Source organism: Hippoglossus stenolepis, chromosome 18 (genome assembly GCF_022539355.2).
Source record: "Hippoglossus stenolepis isolate QCI-W04-F060 chromosome 18, HSTE1.2, whole genome shotgun sequence".
Lineage (NCBI taxonomy): Eukaryota > Metazoa > Chordata > Actinopteri > Pleuronectiformes > Pleuronectidae > Hippoglossus > Hippoglossus stenolepis.
Window position 1 is genome coordinate 11,612,074 of NC_061500.1, and position 27,133 is coordinate 11,639,206.

The following is a 27,133-nucleotide window of genomic DNA, read 5'->3' on the forward strand; positions in this document are numbered from 1 at the left end:
CTAGCTATTTTGATTTAGGCAAAATAAAACGGCCTAAGTCACACTCTTGACATAGGACATTATTTAACAGGGGTAGAATCGCATGATCTGTTCAACTGAGGATGTAGGCGATTTTACCAGAGGTGGCCAGCATCATGAGGAGATGATTGAGGCAAAAAAAATCATTTTTGTCAAAAAATGACGTAGGCCATTATTTTAGGAAGGTGACGATATGCCTTGGAGCCATAAGTGCATTTTTATGGCACAGTAAACCGGATATTGTCCCCATGTTGTGAAGGTTTAGTGATCCATGCATGTTCTCATAACACATCCATTGCTCGGTGATCTCGCTCCGTCATCGACTCGTCGTCCTGCGCAACTCTGACGTTGTTTTCTTACCAAAAAACGCGCCGCGGCGTGTGTGTTTGTACACTTTCCGAGTTTCAGCCCAATGTGGCTTCACAAGAATCTGCCTCACATCCACACCAGGAGACAAACGCAGTGAAACGGCAGGTTCCCCGTAAAGCAGCGGCCGCTCTCCGTCAGAATGAGCGACGACACGGACTCTCCCCCCGAGAGGGAAATGAAGGTAGGCTCTGCTGTCGCCACAGGGTTAGCATGTCGGAGCTAATGTTTGTTAGCACCATGCCAGTCCATCTCCTTGCTTCTGGTTAGCTTAACGTTAGCACTTCAGCTAGCTGGAGGGTTTTAGGTCTCCTGTTTATCAAATTTCAACCTGAAGGTGTTTACAGAGCCACATTCATACACTGGACCTCACTGATAGTAAAAGAGAGATGTTTAAATGACTCTCAAGAAAGATGGTGTACTTATAGTTCAATCATGTTTGTATGCTAGCTCGGTAGTCGTTAGCATTAAAGTTGATGTGCACGTTTAACATGATGACAGGTGAACTAACAGCCGCTTGTGTGTAAAATGGACTCACCAATCACCCTTGACCCGTAGATAATGCAGCTTTACGGCTATTACACTTAAGCATCAAGACTTTGACGTGAACTAAGCACTGGCTTTTAGTGAATGTCTTTACTTCCGTTTTCGTTTCTGTCAAAAATAATCAAGTCAGGCAGAAGGAAAACGCAGACTCGTGTCAGAAGCATGTGTCTTAGGTGTCAAAAAACTGCGTCATAACATGTCAACGAACCATGCTGTCATCCTGTGCCACTGCACCTTTAAAATTAATATGAAAAGATTTTAGTTGTATATCCTCCTCCTAGTTTATACTTCCCTGCAATCAAATTTTAACTTTGTTTAGGATAGCTGTAGGATTTTCCAAAGGTCTCATGAATTCAATAGAGGTTTTTGCAGCAAGTTTTTTTTTTAGAGCTTGCCTATAAAACAATATCATTGATTAATGCAATATAATTTCATCAATAGCAACGTAAGAAAAGTCCAATTATTCTATCAATATATTTCTTATGCATTGTGTAAACATAGTTAGGATATAACACATAATTGATCTTCCTCAGATTTGTAAAATGTGTCAAGTGTTTGTGGTTTTCTGCCCATAAAGGACAGTTTAGTACTGCAACTTTCACCAGGGAGCAAAAATAAGTCTTTAAACTCAAAATAAATAATAATGACTGATTTCTTTGTGTAGTAATTATCGAAATTGACGATTTTTCTTCTTGATATAACCTTTGGTCATATGGTCCAGTCCTAGGTTTTGACCATTACCGTAACTTGAAGGTCCTCTGTGAGTCGGTGTGGAATCGCTCAACTGGGTCCTTATGTCTCAAAGGGCACAAGCCCTGCAGTAAAAAAAAAGCATGTTTATAGTATACGATTGTTTATCCTCTGTTCAGTTTAAGTTGCAGTTATTGAGCTGGAGCCATATTTTTGTACCAACTTTAACTTTCACCATGAAGTAACAAAGAGTGCTTCTCTTTGTGTTTTAGGATTTTCAGTTTCGGCAGATGAAGAAAGCAAGAGTTTTTGCACCTGCTGGGGATTTGCCTGAAGAAAGATCCACTCTGCTCACCCTCTCAAATAAATATGGCTTATGTTTCGTTGGGCTCAACAGAACATTCAAAGTTTACCTGACACATGATATACTGGCTGCTGATAGAGTTGATGGCAACGCCAATGAAATAGGTATGAATACAATCGTACATTAAATACATTTAAAAAGGTATCTGTTCACATTCACAATGCATTGTCATCTCATTCATTGTTACTTATAATGTATTTTTCACCAAATTTCCACTATGCTCTCCTACTCACAATTCACTCCAATCTTCCTCTTTGTTCTAGTCAATGGAATACCAGTGTTGGCAGAGGTGACGGTGGAACTGGCTGTGCACCACTTGGCTCTCAGTTGTGATGAACTTACATTGTCAGTATGTGGTGTGTCTGAGGAGGGGGGTTTATTCCTCACTTTCTACGATGTCCGCACCTTCATTAACAAGGTGAATATTTTAATGATTTCATCATTTTGTGGGGCACCCATCATTTTTATTTCAGGTTCTACAACAATCATGAAGATCAATTTGCAAATTTTGCTTTACTGTGCTTGAGCATGTTGCTCTAAATGATTAATTCAGAACAGGAAATGCCTGAGATAAAAATAAGGGTAGAATGTATCTGCAGTCTCATCAGTGGTACTGAGTTGATGCATCTCTGTAACAAATGAATGTCTGTTTGAAGCCTACATTGTTATTCAGTGCTATAGTGTCAGCTGCAGCAGACTTGCTCCTAATGTGAAGACAATAGTGACATGCAGCTGACGTTTGTTTCTATTAAGTGGTTAAGATCATTTTTAGTAGTCTAGTTTAGTATTAATCCATCAAATGTCTTAGTATCTACCAGATTTAGTCATTAAGAATTTGACCTTTTGATTTCTCATCTTTTCTTTCTTTTCCAGGCGAGACAACAGAAGTTACCTTTTGCATCACTGCAGGCAGCCGTACCCTCTGGCACTGTGGTGCAGGACCTGAAGTGGAATCCCGCTCAGGTGTCCACTTTGGCTGCCTGTCTGTCTGACGGCAGCATGATGATTTTGGATGTTACAGACAATGTCAAAGTGCAGGCACAGCTACCACCATCGAGTGGCATCACATGCCGTGAGTGAGACTGAGTGTAACAGTTGAGTTTACCTGTACTCCGTATCTCTGCTCTGGCTTAAATGTTGTTCATGGGCTTGTTGTTTTCACACAGTTTGCTGGAGTCCAAAAGGAAAACAAGTCGCTGCAGGAAAGATGAATGCCACAGTCAGTCAGTACACACCAGTAAGTGAAGCTAATTCACTGTAATCAAAAATAAAAAATCTTTGTGCGCGCTGAGAGTTGCAGCACCCCAATACCTGACACGATGAATAACTGATTATCTCCTCTGTTCAAAAGGCACTAGAGGAAAAGAAAGTGATCCCATGTCCACACTTCTACAGTTCTTCCCCTGATGAACCTGTCAAAGGTGAAATGACCACTCTTGTGTCTATAAAATTAAATAACACTCAAGAGTTTTTATGACTGGGCTTAAATCTCATCTGTGACTAATGTATTTCTCTCTCTCCATTGTCTCTCTCAGCTCTGGATGTGCTGTGGCTGAAAACCTTTGTGTTTGCAGTGGTATACGCTGCTGCAGATGGATCCCTTGAGACCCCTCCCGAGCTCGTGTTGATCTCCCTCCCTGTTAGTAGCACGGTCTACAGCAACATACAGATCACCTCATCACATTTGATTTTTGTCAGGTTGCACTCCTTTAGTCCCACTCATCGACTTCATCATTTTTTATTGTTACCTGACTCACTGTTAACAGCTCATCATACAAGTTCTTCTTAATATTAACTTGATGTCAGTTGGAAGAATGTGAATGCATACGTTTCTCAGTATTTGTAGGGAAATTCTTTTAATGATAGCAATGATAAAATCAGAAATTATAAAGCAGCCAAAATATGGTTCCACCACACAGAGGTGTCATCTGTTGTTAATGTACTCTAACGAATTCTAAGTAATTCAATTTTATGCTATTTTATTTTTACAGAAAAAGGATGAGAAGGTGGAGACGAAGTATCTGAACTTTAGTGACACGGTGTACGGCAGCTGCACTGAACGGCTGCACCACTACTTCCTGAGCCATGTAGAGGACTGGTAAGAAAGATTGTGTTCAAGCACTTATGCAAAAGCCTTGTCACTGTTGACTTTAAACATTGGTGTTTGTTTTATTGTGATGTCATATTAAGTTTTGTTTTGCTTCATTGTTGATTTCTTTCAGGGACCTTGTGTTTGCAGCATCAGCAGCTTCCATTGAGGTCAGCGTCATATCCAGACAAGATGACAAGGTACCTAATTAAGTTACAATTATTACTAATAACTCTTCAGAAAATTCAATGAATATTTCCCATCCAGAAATTCACATTACATGCCCTACCACTGTATATTGCTTCAGCAAAGTACACACAATTTTGCACATTGAACACACCCGGTCCAGCCATATACTAGATTTAAGTTAGTCTTGTTTGTTTCTAAATGAAAACAATTATTGTGCATTTTGTATGTCATTAAATCGGTTTTAGATGATGACAGACTGTGTTCAGACTCAGAGAGAATGAAGCAGTTGCAATGATGCTCAAAACCTGTCTAGTCCGACTTCTTTTCCCACAGAAAATTGTTCAGATTGATTGAGCAGAAACAATACTGGCATTGGTGTTAATAAAAACGTGCCAATTGGCATTCCTATTGTAGATGTGCTCAATTTAGTTTTTATTACTGTATTCAGTTTGAACTTTAAACACAAAGGTATCTTGTGTTTTCAGTGATTGACAAACTAAGACTTACTTCTTTGAGTGAAAGTTGATTTAAGCAAAGGTACACTTGATTAAAAGGTTCTCATCCTAAATTTTACCTGAACAGATTTTATTCTCATATTCTGAAATGGCTTGGATTCTCATTTTGATGTCTGTAGACTGATGTCCACAAATTATCGTCCTTTTAGATATGGGAACTTTGGATCCTGGAAGATGCAAGTCGGGCTGAGCTTCCAGTGACTGCGACAAATGAAGACACTCTACCGCTCGGCTTCGCCATAGACTACACCAGCCAGCAAGAGATCTACATCTGTAAGGAAAATTGTTAGTTTTCTGTGAATGTTTGTTGTTGAATGGTTGCACAGTAGAATTAAAGGATTTGGGTCAATCCATGTATAATCATCATACCTCTATATTTCCCCATCACATAAGAAACATGTGCGGAATTAACTTATCAAGTGTTTTTGATTCGACACCTTGTTTGTCAAAAAAACTGTTTATGAAGACAGATTATAAAATGGCTTTCTGAAAAATACACCACGTCCGATATAAATGATCACTTTTTTAATATAAAAAAAATCCCTTATACTGGCACAGAATAAGTAGAACTAAGATCTTAGACATATTTTCTGCTTGGAGCCATGATTGAACTGAAATCACAGCCTTTCCCACCCCAAGATTTGGACAAATTTAAATTGGATCCCTCCTCCTTGCATTTGCCATCTATGCGCTTTTGGACACCACTTTTATTTTCAAATTGTCATTATCGTAAATGGTGATGAATGTCTGCAGTAAGGCTCTCTGAATGCACTAGGTGTTTCACAAAATAGTTAATTGGAAGAATGGATGGTTTGCAGGAAATTAAACTAGTTTTGTAAGGTTTGTGCACAGCCTGCGCCCAGCTACCACCCACCTCAATCAGCTTGTTTTAATGAACATGCATTCATGCTGATACTCGTTCGACATTTATCTTTTTGTAGTTCCTTTAAAAAAATTTCAAAGCACTGTGGCCCTCTCAGTTTGTCCTTTTCTGATTCCTAAAAACATTTTTGTAGGCATATTAATGATCTGGGGGTTCCTGTCATATCTAAGTTAACTTTGAATTTCAGGTTTTCTTTGTGCACACAGCCTCCACTGCAGTGTTCTCTTGCAGCGTGTGTAAAGAATAGTGATAAGCTCCCGTCTCAGAACACTGCTTAATCTTAACTGGCCCAGTCTGTCAGACATTCACGTAGAGCTGCCGTTGCTGTCTCGTCACATCTCTCGGTGCTCATTCTAAGAACTCCCTCCCCATTGAGCAAAAAAAAAAAACCCTGCAATTTGAGCAGTATTTTGACATGATTGTAGTAGATCAAAACCTTTATCCGGAGTGAGACATTAGATAGGGGAAGCGAAGGGGAGAGTAACAGGAGCGTTATCTGTGGAGAGGAGAAAAAAATGTGCTCATTAAAATGGCTCAGACAAGCTAGAGGACCACAACAAACAACAAAGCCCAGACAATCCTGTTGCAGAATGCTGATGAGGTTTACTGTGTGCCTCTCCCTTCTGTTCGCTCTCTCTTTCACCCTCTATCTCTTTCCTTCTATCTTTCAAACTGTAGTTTCATAACTGAGATGAAACTCAACATTAGAGGCTGTATTTCCCTGTGTTTGTTCTCTTCATTGCAGGCTTATTTTGTGTTGCGTGAAAGACAATATTTGTCATCTTCTCAATTTGTTTGAATATATGCAGATAATATAATACCAATATACTTGCATAATAGGATGAATATAGAGTAGATGCAAACTGTAGTTGTCAGAGAGTTGAGTTAGAGGTAAGTAATCCAAAACTGAGGTGAACTGAGAAAGAACAGCCACCGCTGTTATGAGACGCAGCTGTAGAGGGAACAACCAGGACAAAGTGTTCTGTATACATTAGTTATGTATTTGAAGCAACTGGTATCAACTCTAACTAATGCATCATTAATGTAGGACGCAAATATTCAGTTTTATCATTTACATGTTGGTTCAGCCTGGATTTTCCATTTTTGTCTGCAGCCCACTACACCCTGCATGACTTTGGAAAGTTGGACTACGTCCATACTTCAAGCGTATCGATAGCAGAGATGAGGCATTTTCAAAACAAATATTTAATAGAGTGAATGTAGCCACGGTGTGAGGAATAGGAAGGAGTTTTGGGGAGCTTCGGCAGCAGCATGGAATTTATTGGACAGGTCAGTAGTCTTTTTCAGCGGAACACTCGCTGCTTACTGATTTTAATGACTGGAGGCCAGAATGGACCAAAGTTAATTGGATAAATACAGAACTGACATACAGTGTTTGTGCTCAAATGCCGTCAAGACTTTAATGATTAAAGTGACAAACCGAATTTTGTTTTCACAAACAGAGGAACCCATAGAGAGCAGACAGCACTTGCTGCTAATCGTTTCCCTTGTGCAGCGGTATGAATTGGGAGCTGTACAGAGATCGAAATTTCTCACAAAAGTCTTATTACCGTCCAATGGAGATTGCACACAGATATGGCTCTCAATTAATAATCTGTCTACAAAGTGTCCCACCAGAGAGCTGCAGAGATTTCTCTCTGATTCTGTGTTCTGTGGAAAATGTGTTTTTAGAAGGAGGAAATTTGGGAGTTATGCATGATAGAAAGATGGAGTTAGTGTGTGTAAGAGTTATGTGTTTGGTATTTTGTTTGAAATTGTGAACATTTTTTTCTGTATGTCATGAAGGCAATTTATCTCTGAGTATCTTTTTCCTCCCTCTGTTTCTTTCACAGCTGATGAGAAGACCTTACCTCCAGCGCCCACGATGCTAATTCTATCCACAGAGGGTTTACTCTGCCCGTTTGCTCTGCTCAACCTCAATCCTGGTGTGAAGCAGCTGGTCTCAGTCCCCAGCCTGATCCCCCTGGAGGGGGAGAGACTGCCCAAGCTAGGTAAGACATCCGATAATGTTTTAGTGTGAAACATTGTCAAGAGGGTTTCATGGTGATTCATAATCACACCTCTCAATGATATGTTTCCTCAAGTGATAGTTAAGTAGTGTTTGCCAGTTTTATCCATTTCCTGGTGTTTTGCCATCATAGGCTTTTGACCAAATTGGTCATCAGAACCATCGAACATGTGATCAATTTTGTTCTATATGCAGTTTAGTGTCCTCCTCCTTATGCCTGCTACAAACTAGAGGATTTTCTAACTTTTTAATGATTTATAAAATGTGGGGAAACTACAGACATAATAACAATAGATTTAACCGATTATTAATCTTTTATGATCGCATGATTACACACTTTAAACAAACGAGTGATTTCTGAGTGGCGATTCTAGAGACTTGGGAACTCACAGAAACTTGTGAGATCAAACGTGACTTCAGAATAAAAACAAACCTGGATGGCCGGCGTCATCAGCTGGCTGCACTTTTCTGTGGACACATTAAAATCACTCATACTATTGTCACTATACCTGGTACAGGAAAGTAAACTCTTATTTACGCTGTAGGCAGCCAGTTTCAGCTCTAAACCCAAGTATGCAACTTCCGGTCAATGGCGCTTTTCTGTCAGCTCACTCTCATTGGCTATTGTGCGTTTCTGCTCACTCACCCAATTGCCCATCCCTTAATACTACAGTCTAAAGTCTTCCCCTTTTTGATTTATAGATATCAAACATGTAAGTCATGTTTATGATTGGAAATCAGGGAGTGTCCAGTTGGTGACATTAGGTTATGTCTGTGAAACCCTCAAATTACAGGATCATTTAACTAGATCCTTTTCAGATCAGCCTTAAAATGTCCCCGCAATCGTCGGCTGGGTTTGAATCAGACCCAAAATCGGGCCGATTATCCTCAGGCAATCAGGCACCAGTTGTTTATGGAGGTGAGTTAGTTACACAACAACCAGAGACCAGTCAAATAACACGTCTAAATTTATCCCTCACTAGGCTTATCTTAATTTCTTAAATTACCCTGACTTTTATTCTGTATTTTAGCTCTCAGACTACAAATACACAAGTAACACTTGAAGGACTTATCACAGTTAACATCATAAGATATGACCCAGACGTTGTTTTGGGTTTGAGTGTAATGGTGATGACGGCAGAAAATAATTGGAAAGTCTTTGGAAAGAAAGTACAATTTATTAATACGAATAATTGTTTAAATTTTTCTGTTTCTGTTGATTGTTCTGTTTGTGGAAGAGTTTTTTTTTTTTAAATCTAACAATTAGTTGTTGTTCAATCATTTTTCATTTTAAATTCACTATTCTTCATGGAATGAGACCAATCTTGTTTTGATCGTGTAGTCAGATTTGACAACACTGTGTAATGCTTACTCTTCTATGACGTTAGGAGACTAGTGTTTCTAACCAATCCAAAGTAATTCAGAAAGAGGCTCGTTAACATTTGTACAAACTTCTTTGAAGTCTGATAGAAATGTGGTTGCATCTAACCCACCATGAAAAATGTGGATTTATTCTAATCTCTGAGGCTAATTTCAAGTGCTCCTAAAATTAGACCAAACTTGCCTAACATGTGATGAGATCAAATGGCACCTCATATTCCTTCTATTCACAGGTTCTTTGGCAGCCCAACCACCAAAAGCTGCTGCCTCCTTCCCATCTGCCCCAGCCGTGTTCCAAAACCTCGGCCTAACATCAGCAGCTGCTCCCACTCCTGCAGCTCCCGTTGCCTCTTCCGCCGCTGCTCGGTTCGGCTTTGCTACGACAGCTCCTGTGACAACGTCCTCATCGGCCTTCTCTTTCTCTGTCCCATCTACCAGCTCCCCCTCAGCCCCTACAGCTTTCTCCCTGGGGGTATCCACGCCTTTTGGCTCAGGATCCTCAGGCTTTTCCTTTGCCTCCAAACCTCCCTCTGATACTCCCTCAGCACCTTCTGCATTTTCCATCAGCACGCCTTCCATCAAACCGTCAGCGGTAGCAGCCCCAGCTCCAGCTCCAGCACCTCACAGCCTTGCTGCTGCCTCCCCACCCACAGTGAAAATGAATCTGAATGAGAGGTACTGATATATCATATAAAAGAGGATATAATGACTGACACATTCTTCATGTTTGTATATATACAAATCCATCATCTCTTTCCTTAGGTTTTCAGCACTGGAGACCCCAGCACAAGCCCCACAGTCTTTCCCCTTCACTTCTCCAATACCCAAACCAGTTGTCTCCAATTCCAGTAGTTTGACCGCCCCTCCGCTTGCAGTTGCTAAGCCACCAGCTGTACTAAGTGAGAAAGTCTTGTTTTTTTACATTAATGAATTCCTTAATTCTGAAGTATTCATGAGTAAGAATGTGATTCTAATATTGTTGCTTGTGCCTCAGCCCCAGTGCGTCCAGTTCAAACCAGCATGCCGCCCACCATTGTCCAGAAACCGACTCCTGCAGCCCAGAGCCGAATCCAAGCTCCACAGGTTGATTTGTTTATCCTTAAGTATTTTTTTTTCCTGTTCACATAGAAATAGATGTCTTTCAGTTGTTTTGTTGGTATTTGACTAAAAAACATATGGCAGCCATTTTCATTCATCTTCAGCTTGGCTTTATAAAATATTGTACTTGGATACCCCCACTAGATGTGTATGCAATGCTGAACAGTTGAAGGGAAGACACTGTGAAACTTTGAAAGCAATGATAGTGATCACAAATTATAAAACGATGAGACACCATGAACAAGAAATGAGAGCAGAAGTATTGTGGTGTTAAACATGAATTATGGGACAATTTATATTAGGACAAAATTAGCTACAATTATTTCCTGTCCTCTAATAATGCAAGGAGAAACGGTATCTCAGCACAGCTACATTGTTTTAGCAACACATTAGCCTCAGACAGCTTATTGCTCCTGTATTTAAGTTTGCTAACATGGTAAGCAGTGAGCTGATCAAAGAAAACTAAAATGAGCAAATAACAATCACAAAAATGCAATGAAAAGTAAAGAGGAGATAAAACGCGTACGATTTCCATGGTAATGGATCTGACAAGATGGTGGATGTCAGTGCAATTCTGCTGGTAGGAGTTGCTACTATCAAACGCATACTCGTATGAAACCAACTGCTGGAGTTATACGACAACAAAGTGTGTTTGTTTTTTCTTTCCCCTGACTTTCGAACAGAAGGTTTTGATGTGTTTTATCTCTGTCTCCTGTTCAGACCCCTGTGGCACCTGTGAAGGCCGTGGAGAAGCAGCCACAGCAAAAGAAAGAGTCGGATCACATCATGGCCGGTATATTTGAAGAGGTGAGACAGTCTACACTAAAGTAACATGTGCCACTGGGACTTTTAGTTCCTTCTGCAGCAGCGTATTTAAAGTTAAAGTCATAGTTGGTTACTGAATGGAGCTTTGCGTATGAAATAAAATTTGATTGCACCACGTATAAAATGTTTCAAATACCAAATATGTACACCCAGTAACTGCTATATAATGTTAGTTAACTGACATAAACCATCAAAACTAGGACTGTATGGAAAATTTTTCCTTTCATTGTTTTGTAACTCAGCGTCTCCTTGACTTGTCATCAGATCGCACACTTCCAGCAGGAGTTGGATGACCTTAAGGCAAGAAGCGCAAGAGCTGATTTCAAGGTTGGCACCAACGAGGAGATGAAGGAGTTGAGGAAGGAGTCAGAGGACCTACATATTTTCACGCTGGAGATCAAGGAAACTACAGAGGTGAGACCATGGAACAAAGAAGATGGATATTGTTTATGTATGTGTAGAGTTTCCTCTTCAGGAATTAAGCACTATACAAACCATTCCTTTAAGACATTTTAAGACTAAAGAATCAAAGTTGTTTCACCCCATTATCACACAAATGACTAAAGTGGCCCTAATCATTGTTACAGCACTTGTTCATGTTTGCATCTTTATTTCTCAAGTTATCATAGTTTATTTATCTGACATAGAATCTCGTAACTTCACAAAAATATGTTTGTTTTGCTTCCACAAATGAATGGTCATCCCAAAAAAAAGAGAGAAATCTCTCTCACTGCAAGAAAACATTTTTATTTTGCCTGCTCCGACATGCACGAACTAATCAAAAATGATTTTATTAATATCTTGATCACATGGAGTGAAAACCTCAAAGAGGACCAAGCTTAAATGCTTAAATCATTTGTATCGGCAGAATTATAATGTGACCTTTGTCCAAAACTGCGCCGTCATACAGTGCATGTTTTGTTGTTTTGTTTGCTCTGCGGAATTAATTGTATGACATATTCTGTCTTGTCCTCATCCAACCTTTTTTTCCTTTTTCTGATTCTCAGTCTCTCAATGGCGATATTGGGACCCTGAAGACCACCTTATTGGAAGGCTTTGCTGGGGCAGAAGAAGCCAGCACCCAGAGTGAGCTGAGCAAAGACAACAATAACAGACAGCTGCTTTACAAAAAACCTCTGGACCCACGCAGTGAGGAACGACTCAAGGTGAGACAGGGAGCAATGGATGACTCAAATCGTTGCATGAGCGGACACTAAAAAGATTTTTCAAGCTTGTATAAATGTATCACTGATATTTTATTTTATTTTTTCCTGGATTCAGGAGATTCGCAGACTGTACCAGTACGTTACATTTGCTGTGGAAGACGTCAACGATGTGTTGAATGTGGAATGGGAGAAACATCTGGAGAAGAAGAAAAAGCTGAAGTAAGCACGAAAGACATTATTACATATTATGATGGAGTATTAGGGTGATATTAAAGAAAATAAATTCTGAGATTTCGAGTCATCATAAAATTACAAGAATAAAGTTGACGGTTTCTTGCACAATCTTGTCAAAAATCCTGATACTTATGATAATGATATGCTGATGAGCCAAACAATTAAGTATTTTGTTATTTGTGAAACATGTACTTTAGTATAACTTAACAAGATGCTCCACATTCCACAGGCTCTTCTTCTGATGATCCCTGTCTAAATTGACACGTGGCCTATTTCTACATAGTATATTCTACAGAGTATTTTTGATAGTTTCAAATTTTTGGATGGAGTGTGATTTGCTCTCCTCTTTACAGACACATGTCCGTGCCAGGGCGTGAGGGTCTTTTCACAACACTGGCCAACAACCTGTACATCATCGAGCAGCAAAAGCACAGGTTGGACCAATTGGTTAAAGACCTCAGCTCACTGATGCTCTACAACAAGACGACTACAGCAACTGCAAACCAAAATACTGCTGCAGCAACAACTGCTGGGTAAGGAAGTGATGTGGGGGGGAATAAAAGGCTCATGGATAAAAGTGTTAAACTTTGTTGATTTTGAGTCACATACCTCAAGTGAACGGTGACGTAAATGAGCGACAATTTGAATCTAGAGCAGTTTTTAAATAATTAAAACAGAAAAAAATCAGATCGGCAGGTTGTTTTCATAACTGGGTGGTGAAATAGCTCATAACATAACCATCATACTTCATGAATAAGTTAAAGAGTGCACTCATTTCTGTCGGTGTGGCAGCCTTCGGGGGATGTTAACATTCAGTCTAAATGTATGTGTCACTGCACTTTGAATAGCTCTCTGAAAAGATTTGGTTGTTTGCAACTTAAAACATTGTTCCTATGTTTAACTGCAGTTTGGAAAGTGAGCTCGAGAGTTTAAGGGATGCACTCCTGAAAGCCAGACTGGACACTTCCCCTCCCAAAACCAAATCCAGATCTCCAGGTATTAATCATGTTTTTTAAAATATATATAGAAAGTATTAATTTGATTTTAATAAATACTAACTGTAGATGTTTTTCTACATCAGTCAAGATCTCACCAGTGAAACAGTCCCAGCTACGCAACTTCCTGTCAAAGGGGCAGATGCCTCCTGTCCGCTCAACTGCACCAGGTACACATCTCTTGCTCAAACCAAGTTAATAAGAGTGATACTCATCCATTCTTCTTTTGCAAATTTGATTCACAAGCTTGAATTTGGTGGTTTTATGAACATTAATATTTATTTTACCTTGAATCGCAATCAATCTCAACTCAAAGTAACAGAGAGAGAGAGATACTACACATAAACAAGAGTAGGCTCTTGAATTAAACAGACCTCTTACTTCAACAAACATTATAAGATTCTATCGTACTCCATGATTTCAATGAGATAAGTGTTTGAAGTCTATATACCACAGATATTTATTAATTATGTTTCCTTGATGTATTCTCTCTCAGCCAACCTGTCTCGATCCGCCTTCCTTTCACCTAAATACTATGAGGACTTGGATGATGTGAGCTCTACCTCCACCCTGTCCCAGTCCCTGGACCCCCACCCGGCTCACTTAGAGCTGGAGGAGGAGGAACTACAGCCAGAGCCCCTCCTTGTTATACCCCAAGCACATGCCACCCCTCGTCACCCCACTGTCGTGAGGACCCCCTCTATCCAGCCTGGCTTTGGAGCAATCCAGTCTACGCCTTTAACCAAACTTCACCAAGTACAGGCTATGGGCTTTGGACTCAGCCCTATCGCCAGCCCTGGTAAGTAATTCACATCATGTCAAAAGGAACACGGATGTACAAGGATTAAACATTACTAGAGATGCTTCACTGTGTTCATATTTCAGTTCCAAGCAATAAGATCAACCTCAGCGGGCCTGATAGCACGGCTCTTGCCACAAAGACGGTCAAACATGGAGCCCCACCAGCTGAGAGGACCGTACCTGTCACCAACCCCGCCCAGCAGGCCGCAGCCACTGCTGCTCTACGCAGGCAGATGGCCAATCAGAAGACGGGTAGGAAGAACATTCAACAGTCACCAGTTTCTGTCTGCAAGCGAGAGTTGATTTAAATATCTATCTTTAAATAATGATGAAGATTTATTATTAAGTATTTAAAGGCAACACTGCGTAAGAAGCTGTTTATTTAAAATCCTGTTGCAGTGCCCACTATAATTCACCAGGGGGAGACACAGACTAACAGAGCAAGCTATGTGAACCTGAAAGCTTTAAGTTTCGGTGTAATTACAAGACGTTCATGTCATTCTAGTTTATTTTATTTTTGCTATAAACACTGTAGTTTCATCTGTCTGTGTCCTCTGTGTGTTCCAGCTGTTGTCGGTGCTTCCTTGACAGAGTCCACTTTGAAGATAGTCCCTCAGGTCGTCAATGTTCAAGAGCTCAAGGAGAAAGGGCCTCCTGTGCCAGCTTCCAATATCATCAGGTATAACTCAGACATTATACAGAATTATCAGGTCCATGAAGTGTTTAGACAGTGACACCATTTTTGTGAGTTCAACCAAAACATTACATTAACCAGTTGTTGGTGGTTTAGAGCCATTTTTAATTCATATTCCCTCACTTTTAGAGGCTCAAAAGTCACTGGACAATCTAACAAACCTAAGAAGAGTTGTTTTTAGTACTTGGATGGAAATCAGTTGTCTGTGACTACCTGATGTCTGGAACCCTTGAGTTGTTTACTGCAGCAGCCTTCAGGTGCTGTGTGTTTGAACATGGTTTTCTCTTGGTGAAGACAAAACTGAAGGCTGAAAACCCCACATTTTGCTTGAGGTGACTGACTTGGCTTTTGGAAAATATTCCATTTCTTTGCCTTGAGAAGCTCTTTGCTTGCTTTATCCATATGTACAGTGATGTGTATTCTGCGTGCGTGAGTTACTGACTGAGACTGCTCCAAGCTAGTTTTACTGCATTCTTCTTTGATTTATCTTTTTGGTCCCTTTTAATACTGGTGCAGATAATGTTACTTTGGATTTTGCTATTTCTCGTTTTATGCAGTTGGGAATAATAATAAACTATTCCATATATCTGCCATGTCCAAATAATCACTCCTGTATATTTACGGTTTAATATTAAGCATATTATATTTATAGCATTGACTCATGTTTGTAATTGCTAACTAAACTTGCATCTATTTTGGATTCAGTGAGTAGACAGTCTGTCAATGTGAGTCCTCAAGGGGTCCAGTGTTCGTTTCTAGTGTCTCCCCTCACCATAGATCTGTCAGGTCAATGACTCCACCTATTCTTAGCCAATGAACATGACCGGCAGAAACCCAGCTTGATTCCTCGATCATGACATCAGTTTCATATTTTATAACGTATAGCTCAATGTGTAATTATTCATGCTTATTTTATTGGTTTTTACTTCAGCACAAGCAGACTCGATTTTAAATGAAACATAAGTTTAATATAAAAACCAGGACGCTTGAGAATGGAGCCAAAACAAAACAAGGAGACAGCACTGTATGTTCTTTGCATAATAGTCTGTTTTCATGTCATCATCCTCTTTACTTGACTTCCTCCATGTTTTTCATTTGGCTGTTTATTCTGTACATGATCCACCCGCACTCCTGTGCTGTCTCCGGCACCCAACTCTTTCTGCCTCACTGGACCGTGCTCCACTTTATTGCTTGATATTTTTGTCGACCATTTCTCCTTGGGGCTTTGCCAAATAAAGTCTGCTCACAATAACAAATAAGCAAAGTAAGGCATTGTGAGAGTAAGATGATTATGAATGTCGGCTTTTCTCTGATCCAGCATTAACATGGTGAACTCTTTCCCTCTGTCAAACGGCCATGGTTCAGACATTCCTTTAAATGATTCCCAGTCAAGAACAAAATGTTGTGCGTGCGTGTTTTTATACACTTTGGACACCTAAATTTTCTTCAACACAAGTAGCTCATTTCCTTTGATTGCACCTGAACACTTTCTTTATTCTCTCTCTTTCTCTCTCAGCTCACCAGTTCCAGATCCAGCAGCTCAAGTCTTTGCAACAGTTTCTTCCAACCAGGCTAAACGAGTGAGTATCTTCTATCCACCACTCACACGGCTGTCACTCATCTTTTCACATTTGTGTGTTGCTGTAGTCTTGTCTCCTAGATAACACATTGTTCACAAATGCAGACTTCATAAACACACTTGAATGGCTAAAACACTAAATCTTCATTGGACTGCAGAAACCTGCCAAATAATAAGAACATAAAAACATTTTCACAATTTCTGAAACAATATGTAGAATATGCTATCTTATCCACCCCTACCACATCTACCTAGATACTTCCTGATCAGATTTTCTTAGAAACATATAATTTCATTCAAAGAAACATGCAAATACCAACTTTTTACTGTAGCATGGTGCATGCACAAAACATGTCTTCAGTGTATTTTTAAGTGCCATTATTTTTAAATAATCAAAATAAAGCAATTTTTGTGTTATTGTATTCCATCTCTACTTAACTTTCAACATGTGAAAATTCACAGATAGCCAACAGGTTTGCATGTGAAGACAGACCATAAACTGCATGGGTGTGAAATGCCCCTGTGGCATCCCATGTTGATGTTACAAATCACAGTTTGGTGACAGGGGAACTCCTCGCACAAATCTCTGGGTCAGTCCCATTGAACTGAACTTGGGCCCATACAAGATCAAGCACACTGATCTCCAGCTACAGGAGTTTGTGTCATGAGTTTGTTTTCACTACTTCTGTCTAAAAAAAAAAAACAAGTTAATTGAACCTATGGGAGAAAGTTGTTTAACAATTCTTTAAATTGTATAATAGTCACAGACTTTGTTGTGAATTATGATGATTTTGCTAAATTGATGTACAATGGTCTGAGTGTATTTCAAACTGTTTCTGCAGAATCCTAACCAAGGCATCCAGACGATGTCCGCTGAAAGTACAACCACCCCACAGACAGGCTTTGTGTTCGGTAAGGACTGTTTTAAATATGTGTGCTGTATATTGTAAGATAAACTAAATTAAACTTCTCTGGTCTTCGGGAACTGAGATTTAATTTTGCTTTGGGCTTTATGTAAAAACTAAGGTGATGCTGTAACTTCCATGACAGATTTGAATTGAATTCATTACCTTTGTGTCCCTTCAGGTCATCCAGCCAAACCTGATGTTTCCGCGGCTCCTGCAAGCTCAGCGGATCAAAACACCAGCAAAGGTTTCTCCTTTGCTTCAGGGTAAGTCAGATCAGGAAAATGTAAGAAGCATTATGAAATTGATGATTTTTTGACATATACAATAATATATTCTGTACATGTTTTCTAAATTCTAATATTTTTCTCATTTTTGAGGTACAAGCTTGAAACTATTTTAACTAGGCTATATTGTCCTTCAAATATGATTTAGTGGAACCAGCTAACCCCATTCCACGATATATAATGCACTTGATCAATCAGTTAATTGGTCATTGTAGCTACTGGAGCAATATTAATGTGTGATTTAAATTATTTCTTTTGCAGGTCCACAGGCTTCGGTTTTGCTTCAGCTACACAGGGAGCTGGAATATCACAAGGTAATAAACACGCTAATTGGTGTCATGTAGTAGTGGGTGTAAAATGAATATGCACTTATCTTTTTCTGTTTTGTTATTCCTAATCTCTCTCCAGCAAAGGATGTGAGTAAATTTTCCTTTGGTGGAAATGGCAAAATGGGATTCGGCCAGGCTGGAGACGAGGGATTCTCCTTCATCCCAAAGTCCACCTCCCCTGCTCTACGCACGGCCTCCCCCACCCTGCCTCCGAACCCACCAGGAGAAGCAGCCAAACCCACCTCTACTGCAACAGCCCTCAAGGTAGAGCCACAGCCGCCTAAGACAGTTGGAGGTGAGACACTGGGCAGTTTCTCCGGACTTCGTGTGGGCCAAGGAGAAGAAGCCAAAGATGCCTCCACCAAACCTTCTCCTGCCTCCGTTACCTTCGGGGACAGTGGACTTGGGATGGGCAAGGGAGCAGCACAGTTTAGCTTTGGCACAGGTGGGCAAAAGTCTGCAGAAGATTCCCCAGGATCAGACTTGGCGAAGGGAGCAGCGTCAGGCAGTTTGTTTAAGCCTCCTGAATCAACTAGTAAGCCAGCCTTCTCTGTTCCCCAGTCAGGCTCAGCTACCACAGGTTTACCTACGTCTTTCAGTAGTCTCCTTGCAGAATCTTCAGACTCCTCAGAGGAACCAAAAGCTCCCACACAACCTTCAGAAGCCACCCCACCCCCTGAAAAAGAAGCAGCTTCTGAACCCATTGTAGAGAGAGCCAGTGCCCCAGAAGTACCCGACTCTGCAGGGGAGGCTGCTACCATAGACACCACACCAGCACCTGCAGCACTAACACCCCCACCTTCTTTGGCCACAACTGCCCCGACCCCAGAACCTCCCCCCTCCATCGCTGCCCCAGCTGAAGCCGCCCCTCCACCACCATACAGTGCTGTTCACACAATCGAAGCACCCGCAGACACCACCACCACTGCTCCTGTGTCCACTTCACCAGCTGCCACCTTCTCTGTTGTGCCTGTCTCCCAGGTTGCACCAGCAGCATTTCAGGTTCCCTCTTCTGACAAGCCTGGCTCCATTTTTACTCAGCCTGCTCCTGTAACAACAGACAGCCACACCATTGGAATCACAACAGTAATCAACACAGTTGCCAATGCAGCCACCACTACCACCCATACAGTTGTGAGCACTGCAACAACTACTGCTGCCACTGTATTTGGGCAACCTGTTGCACCTCCAGTTTCCTCAGCCCCCTCGGCTCCAGCCATTACAGGATTTGGTTCATCTGGGTTTGGTGCATCACCTGGAGCTAATTTTGGCAACACTGTATTTGGCCAGGTGAGTGGCTTTGGCCAGCCTGCCAGTAACACTGGAACAGCTAGTGACTTTTCTTTTGGCCAGACAGTCTTTGGAGTAAGCTCTACCAGTGCAACCACTGGAGGAGGAGGAGGAGGAAGTCTTTTTGGTGCTTCTACTACAAGTACCTTCCCGTTTGGCCAAGGCAGTGCCAACACAGCCAGCAGCACCGGCTCTGGACCGTTTGGGCAGAGCACAGCCCCAGCATTTGGCCAGAGCTCGGGATTTGGGCAAGGGTCTGTGTTTGGTAGTAACACCACCACGTCATCGTCGACAGGATTCAGCTTTGGACAGCCCTCAGGTGAGTGCGAGTCTGGACTGATGCGTCATTGCTCAGTGGTAAAATAGAGAAACAGCTTGTGGCCAACTGCTTTATTTATTGCCACTGAGTAATAAAACCATTCTTTGGGACATATAGTATAGCTATAGAAGTGTTGAGTGGAATAATGTCACTTAAGTTGTGTAAATTACAACTGCTGGAATAATTACCTCAACCAAGGAGGTTATGTATGGGATGAATATCATGCCATATTCCAAAACTGAAAAAAACTTGGTATGTGAAAGCCTGATATAATAAAAAAAAAAAATGTTTTGCATGACTGAAACAGTTTTGAAGCCTTGCATTATGTTTTGATAGGCTGAAAAAAATGTAGTCCCTGCAAACATTATTTTGTATTATAGGTTTCCTTTTTAAACTTTCCAACACATTTTCAGAGTATTGAATTTGTCACTCTTCTCCCAGTGCATTAATTTGTTTACTAGGTTTGAAACCTTGTAAGTAGTGGTCTAAAAACAGGCCCATGTATGTTGAAACGCTGAAACTTGAGTTTTGCAGACGTTGCAGACGTTGCAAACTTTGCAGACGTGCATCTGCGCTCCTATTGCCTCCCGAGATATATCTGAGATATGCCCACGTATTTACGAGCTTGTAAATCACATGATTTTTAGTAGTGTTGTTCTGCAGCTCTGATCTGAAACTCTGGAGGCAGGGGCATTTGCTCCTAACCTATTGTTTGCTCTTGTGTTTTCTGTAATTTTCTCTTTCTGTAGCCGTGCGAAATAGGGTGGTAGCCTTGTGGCAGGTATGGTGTCACTGAGCACCCTTCTAGTTGCCTCATTTATTTGTTCTTTGTAAATCTGGTAACATAAGAGTGTGGTTTATGATACATGCATTTTCCATGTTTCCGACAATATAGATAACAGTTGAAAAGTTGTGGCAGAACTCTGTCTGGTTTTCACCTGCTTTTTGCTGTTAATCTGTTTATCAGTCCTGTTGATGTTGTTGATGTTTCTACCTTTCTCATCTTTTATTATGTGGCATATTTAAATCAACACAGCATCTTCAGTTTAAAATATTCAATCCTATGGCTGTTTTATGGCTATTACAATAATGGCGTAGACAGGATTTACAATTTCAAAACAGTAAGTCATTATAAAAATGTCAGCTGGAGACAAAGTGATGTCACACTCGCTCATCAGACTTGAACCTCTCAAAGTGGTTAAGTCGTATCTGACTGGTGACGCTAACAGCGTCTGACAACCACTGAAACTATATTGTTATATCAGTAAGGGCAGTGGGAAGTGAGGTAGGCGGTGTAAGAGCATTTACACATTTGGCTGACTTTCACTTATTATTGTGATTAAATCCAAATGTGACAGTTGTGCTTGAACCGTACTACCAAGTCTGAGTGGATCTCCGGGTTGTGAGATTTGAGAAGGTGGCACGACGGGAGTTGTCCCATTCCCCAAGATTCTCTAAATTCCCAGAGCAGAGTGGGAATGTGTTTCTCCATGAACAGCTGATGTCAGTGTATCAGCTCAACAGTTGCACACAGCTCCTGACTACACACTGTGGGGGGGGGTCAAAGTTTCCATAATCGGCTCATTCTGTGGCACTGAGGGAGAAAAGGGGAGCAATATTGTCTAGTGGTGATTGGATATGTTTATGGCATCACCAACTCCACAGCATCTATTGCAATTGTGTAGATTTAACAGTGAATGTCTTTTCTATTTTTATTTCAGGTTTCGGTTGCTCCTCTGCCGCTCCCTCGTTTGGCCAGCCACCGAGCACTGGCAGTGTGTTTGGACAGGTACTATCCATTATTCCTGGTTGGTTTTGTCTTGACATTTAAAGTATTGCCCATTCTGGACACATCATATGAATAATACTTCTCTCCCAGCAGCAGCAGCAATCATCTAGTGGGAGTGTGTTTGGTTCAGGTTCAGCCAACCCTGCAGGCTCATCAGCTGGTGGAGGATTCTTCAGTGGCCTGGGAGGCAAACCCACCGAGGAGGCTGCCAACAAGAACCCATTTGGCGCCCCTCCCGCCACCGGAGGATTTGGCCAGCCTGCTCAGACAGGTAAGCTAACACAATCAATAAAGTCGTTTTTTACTCTGTCATCAGTGTTACCACTTGCCTGTGCCATAGTGGAGACCAACTGGAAATCATAAAGCAAAAGCATTTTACTGTTCTTAAAAAAATTTGCATTTATCTTCCTGTTTCTCCTCTAGGTGCCAACACTCTGTTTGGGAGTAGTGGTGCCAAGACCTTTGGTTTTGGACAGACCTCCTTTGGTGAGCAGAAACCCAGTGGGACCTTCAGCACTGGAGGAGGGAGTGTTGCATCCCAGGGTTTTGGCTCCTTCGCTTCTCCGACAAAACCAGGTACAACCCGCCACCATATTGTTTTTATTACCCTCGCCATAGAGGTTATGTTTTCTCCACTGTCTGTTTGTCAGCAGCATTACACAAAAACTGTTCAACAGATTTCCACAAAACTTGGTGAAAAGATGAGACATGGGCGAAGAGAGAACCCAGTAAATCTTGCCGCAGATTTGATTTTCTTAACATTGTGAGATAGGAATGGACAGTATAGGAGGACAGGTATATTTAGAGGAGCGATATCTGAATGACACTAGTTAGAGATACATTAGAGACACTATAGTTTATGCTATATACAATCATGTTATTTTTTTTATTCAGCCAGATTTTGACATTGCTTTCTCCTTTATTATCTGAGCTACAGCAAATGTCCATGTCTCCTCACCCCAGTGGAGCAGAAAGTCAGGTCGTCAGATGCTACATCATTACCTTCCAGAACAATGCTGATGCAACGTTCCCTCCCAGAACTGCTCAGTCAAAGGGCAATGAATCAAAGTTGTGTCGTATTTTTTAAGTATCAGATGGACATGTAATATACAAAAAGCCTTTAAATATCGAAGCTATTATTTAATTTAAGTGATCTCTATCTTGAATGTCAACATTCATCAGAGCTGCACTGTTTAGGGTGGAGGAAGTAGATAGAAGTACATGGCCTTTATTCACACTGACATAGTATGTGTAGTATACATGATATAAAAAACAGTCATGTCTTTACAGCAGATTATTTATTTGTCTACTTATGATAAAGATATGGTACAGATTTCTATGAATTGTAGTATGTAGAAAGGTGCACATGACTTCAGATGTATTTTGCACTATGCCTGTGAGGAATATTTACTTAAACCTGAGGTGTTTGTGAAAACGTGAGGTGTTCATGCAGTTTTTGTGGTTAGAAAAGGTATTGATTTACATTAATGAGTTTGTTTTGTAACAGTCAAGATCATACGAGGACAGCTGATGATGCATATAAGCAGACATTGTGCTTTGTCCTTGTTGATTCGTTACGTTTTGTTTTGTTAGAGACCCTGTTTATCAGATAAACAGCATCAACAAGTGTCGAATCATGTAGCGCATGTAGTAGTTTGGTTATGGTCTCGCTCACTGCACTGCTGTTTACTTGGAAGAGGATTAAACTCTTGTCTTGTCGTGCCATTCTTATTTGTTTTCAGTTTGTATTTGTCTAAGTTAAACTGTAACAAGCTCAGTCAGACCTGTTGGTTTTGTTCTTTGTTTGCAAACAGAGGGTGATAAATGCTTTCCCCCTCACTCGTATTAGAGTATGGGCAGATTCTTGGACGACATGACTGCTAAAAATACAGCAAAAGAATCCCGATCGCCCCCTGGAAGCTGGCTGCTGTAAAGGTCATAAACCCCACTGCCTCCATGTTAGTGGATGGGGCATGGACCAAATCTGCATAGTCAAAGTAGATGTTCAATACATTTTTCTCCAAGACGATTTCTGTCATTTTAGGTATAGTTCTCATCACACTGATGTTTGTTCAAGTGTTTGCAGTAATTCTTCCAGCAAGTTTGGTTTTGATTAATTATTTGATTCTATAAGAACGGGATTAAACGTCATTATTGACAGCTGAGACTGACTCCCGATTGTGTATCGGCGGGACCTCAATATCACAGCTCCACCCCCTGATCGCTCCTGTGCAATCTCTGGCTCTAAATGACGTCATTGCTGCAAGATGGCAGTGTGCGTATTCTTTTTTTTAAGTGGGAGAAAGTGGAAATGCGTACATTCTATTGTGCTTAATAAAGTGACAGTCAAACTGTTTAGATTTTCTTTATGGTCTAAACTGCTCATTATGCTCCCATATACCCAATCACCAAACAGGTTAACAATTTACACAGGATCAAGTTTAAGTATAAAGAATTAATGTAAACCCCAACCAAAAAGATTATTTGGTTTTCAAGGTGTAAAATGTTTTTTTTCCTGTCGTATTGTTTTTTTCTATTATTGAATGATAAATAGCAGCAGCCCTCCACGCTATCCCTCAGCTCCACTGGGTTATTGGTACCACTCAGCACACTAATGCCCCATCACTGGCCCACGTACAGGGAATGTAATCTTGTTACATTAGCTCAATCAATTATTTACTGGAGCATGCTGGTAGTCGGGCTGTAATTTCAGTCCGCCCTTTCTCCCTCTGCACTGCAACCTCTGAGGCTTTGAGTTGGCGTGAAGTGTTCATCCTGTTATTAAGCGGTCACAGTGTTCCAAAAATGTATGCAAGTCAGCCATGTTTCAGACCACATGTGGAATGTATATGTTGTAATATTTACACCGGGGTCTGAGCATATCTCCACACTGACATTTATGTAAATGAGCTAAAGCCATACAATGACATCGTGACGCAACCTTTTTTTTTTTTATCATTGTAGAAACAACGATGAGGACCACAATGCTCGACTGCTTTCTGGTTTTTTTTAAGAATTTATCGATTTCCCCTCTGCAGGTGGATTTGGCAGCGCTCCAGTGTTTGGGAGTTCTCCTTCCTTCGGTAGTTCTCCAGCATTTGGAGGTGCGGCGTCATTCGGCTCCAACCCTTCATTCAACAACAACATGGTTCCCTCCGCTGGTAAAGTGTTTGGAGAGGGAACTGCGGCCTCCAGCATGGGAGGATTTGGGTAAGAAAGTTGTTATATATGTTCTGTACACAGATATTTAAGTAGGACAATATTGGACATTGAGGAATTATGCTGATGTTTAGCAGCTCAGAGGTTTAGCTTCTTTCACTTGCTTGCTGATGAGATCCTTACTTTTTTTTTATTAAAATGGTTTAAATCGTTGCCTACAACAAAATTCAAGCCATAAAGCAATTAATATTTCATGTGCCACAACCTCTAAGTAACAAAGCAGTATAATACACAAGACTGTTTTTTTGGTTGTTACTTTGCTGCAATAAAAAAATATTTAACATTGTCAGTGTCCCCACTCGCTCACAAGGCTTTTTGCGCAGGGGGCTGTTGGGGCGGGGGGAATTTGCCTGTAGCGTGCAGCTGCTTTTTTGAAAATCTGAACATCTGTGTTCTCTCACTCACCATCTCACAAGCGGAACACACAAAGTAACCAAAGAGCAGCATTCACTGTGTCGTGAAACATGCGATTAACATAAACGTGATTTGTTGCTACGAGGTTTAGCAGCATCCCCCCCCAGTGAAGTGTAACCACACTTTTGAACATTAGTTGTGGATAGCTGTACGTGTGTGTTGCAGCAAGTCTGTGAGAGTTACCCCTCCCCTTGCACGACGGCTCCAAGAAAGATCTGAATTGAGAATAGTATAAATGTGTCTCTATCTAAATCAGAAATAGAGATGGTGACATAAAATGTGCTACATAATGTTCATGTAGAAATAATGAATAGGAATTTTATTGTCTTGGTTTCTCCCCCTTTGAGTGCGAAACCTGTAACATTGGAGCTTATCAATACTATGGTCTTTAATAATTTAGCACTGATGCCAGTTTAATAACAGATTTCAGTAAACAGTAACTAAAGATAGTGATGTATGATTCTCTGGGACAGTGTTGCTCCTTAATCTTTTGTCTTGTGTGATGTAAATTAGATTTGTCTTGTTCTCTTCCCCTCCTGTCTCTGCAAAGTTGATTGCAGTTTGAGGAGAAATCAGGAAAGGGTTAATGTAACCAATCTCACTATTGGTGCAGATGCTGTACAGCCCTTTTTGGGAAATATAAATCAGACATTTTACAGTGAAATACAACAGACCACTGAATGAGAACATTTTATATTCAGCCTTACAACAAGTGAAATGTCTTACGAAAGTATTAATTACATTTTTTTTTTTTTACAGCTTTTCTTCTGTTTCCACTCAAATGATTTCTCCATCCTCCCCATTTTTTGCGTGTCCACCATGTGCACGTGTTTTGATTCCAGTGAGCCCTAAACTATGGAGCTCTCTGCAGGACTAGATTATTCCCCTCAGATAATCTCACTCTGGGGTCATGCCGCCTGCAGATTAAACAGGCCTGCTCCCTCCTGCTTTTCCTCTGTTTTGCTTATTCTCTCTTTTCAGTGTGGCATGGGTCCTGCAGAAGAGATTACTGCTTAAACCCCTGTCTCTTAATCCTCTCGTACCCCGACCCACACATACACACCATCTGACACCTCCTGCCCTGCTTGCATGTTTACTTGGATGGAGCTAAATAATAAATAGATCCCGCACATAGTCTCTTTCTCTTTGCTCAAAATAAATTGTTGATGTAGAATATGGCTGTTAAATGTTTCTTTTCTTTTACCATATCACATCCTCTGTGTATGCGTCTGTTTTCAGGTTTGCCTCACCTCCCCCCGCCCCGTCCTTTGGCGCTCTAGCTAATCAGAACCCTCCGTCATTCGGGAACTTGGCCCAGCAGGGCTCTGGGTTTGGAGCTCAGCCCAGCAGCTTCTCAGGGTTTGGACAGCAGCCACAGACAGGAGGTGAGACTACTATTTCAGTACACTTTTTTTTTTTTTGTTTTATGTGTCCATGCGGGCGACTGCCATGGCCAGAGGCCAGGTAGTCTGTCCGTCTGACTGTCGCTATCTCATGAACGTGATATCTCAGAAACACCTGGAGAGAATTTCATTACATCTGGCACAAACGTTCACTTGGACTCAAGAATAAACTGATTCCATTGGTGATTGAAGGTCAAAGGTCACTGTGAGCTCACAGAACACATTGTTTGCCACAACTCAAAACTGAATACATTAATTGTGATGAAAAATACACTTGAATTTCTTTAACTTCTTCGCTACATATAAGTGTAAGCGGATGAACGTAAACTACAGTTTTACAGGTTGGCGGAGGGATACAACTGCAAGTCATCTTCAGCTTCCCTCTTGTTTACAAGCTCAGTGGCTCAAGTGGAGACAGGAAACGGTTCTTCAGACATCCATACACTTTTCTTACACCCGCTATCTATTATTATTAGTATTATTAGTAGTACAATAATAGATAGTAGATATAATAAATATAATGATGATTATAAAGATAATACATTTTTCCAGCACTTTCAACAATGCTTGAAGACACGAGTTAAAAACAGAGAAAGCAAATAAAAGCAAATAACTACAAATAAATAAAATACACTTCATTAATCGCACATTACAGTTCTGGAGAGTTTATGCTATGTGTACTTCATATTTTTGATTTAAAGTGTTCTTTAGACAGAA

General features: G+C 40.8%; 1 protein-coding gene across 7 annotated transcripts in view; it reads left to right on the forward strand.

Moving 5' to 3' along the window:
- Positions 1-348: 348 nt before the first annotated feature.
- The window catches only part of nup214 (nucleoporin 214), a 40,156-nt gene continuing 13,371 nt past the window's right edge, over positions 349-27,133 (forward strand). For 6 of the 7 annotated variants that reach the window (XR_004694106.2, XR_004694104.2, XR_004694102.2 and 3 more), the window contains exons 1-34: positions 349-568; positions 1,893-2,088; positions 2,248-2,402; positions 2,858-3,056; positions 3,151-3,221; positions 3,336-3,405; positions 3,520-3,623; positions 3,976-4,082; positions 4,207-4,273; positions 4,927-5,050; positions 7,514-7,672; positions 9,303-9,744; positions 9,832-9,968; positions 10,064-10,152; positions 10,888-10,974; positions 11,257-11,406; positions 12,000-12,158; positions 12,274-12,377; positions 12,746-12,925; positions 13,300-13,388; positions 13,474-13,557; positions 13,884-14,186; positions 14,273-14,440; positions 14,756-14,867; positions 16,399-16,462; positions 17,304-17,373; positions 17,548-17,632; positions 17,915-17,967; positions 18,062-19,591; positions 21,313-21,380; positions 21,471-21,651; positions 21,804-21,956; positions 24,419-24,590; positions 26,253-26,398. Coding sequence is in view for 3 of the 7 variants with exons in the window: in XM_035141352.2 (XP_034997243.2) it covers positions 527-568; positions 1,893-2,088; positions 2,248-2,402; positions 2,858-3,056; positions 3,151-3,221; positions 3,336-3,405; positions 3,520-3,623; positions 3,976-4,082; positions 4,207-4,273; positions 4,927-5,050; positions 7,514-7,672; positions 9,303-9,744; positions 9,832-9,968; positions 10,064-10,152; positions 10,888-10,974; positions 11,257-11,406; positions 12,000-12,158; positions 12,274-12,377; positions 12,746-12,925; positions 13,300-13,388; positions 13,474-13,557; positions 13,884-14,186; positions 14,273-14,440; positions 14,756-14,867; positions 16,399-16,462; positions 17,304-17,373; positions 17,548-17,632; positions 17,915-17,967; positions 18,062-19,591; positions 21,313-21,380; positions 21,471-21,651; positions 21,804-21,956; positions 24,419-24,590; positions 26,253-26,398 (5,920 nt within the window). In the remaining 4 variants the exon portion in view is untranslated. The remainder of the gene's footprint in view (positions 569-1,892; positions 2,089-2,247; positions 2,403-2,857; positions 3,057-3,150; positions 3,222-3,335; positions 3,406-3,519; positions 3,624-3,975; positions 4,083-4,206; positions 4,274-4,926; positions 5,051-7,513; positions 7,673-9,302; positions 9,745-9,831; positions 9,969-10,063; positions 10,153-10,887; positions 10,975-11,256; positions 11,407-11,999; positions 12,159-12,273; positions 12,378-12,745; positions 12,926-13,299; positions 13,389-13,473; positions 13,558-13,883; positions 14,187-14,272; positions 14,441-14,755; positions 14,868-16,398; positions 16,463-17,303; positions 17,374-17,547; positions 17,633-17,914; positions 17,968-18,061; positions 19,592-21,312; positions 21,381-21,470; positions 21,652-21,803; positions 21,957-24,418; positions 24,591-26,252; positions 26,399-27,133) is intronic. The other variant, XM_035141354.2, reaches the window with a different exon arrangement.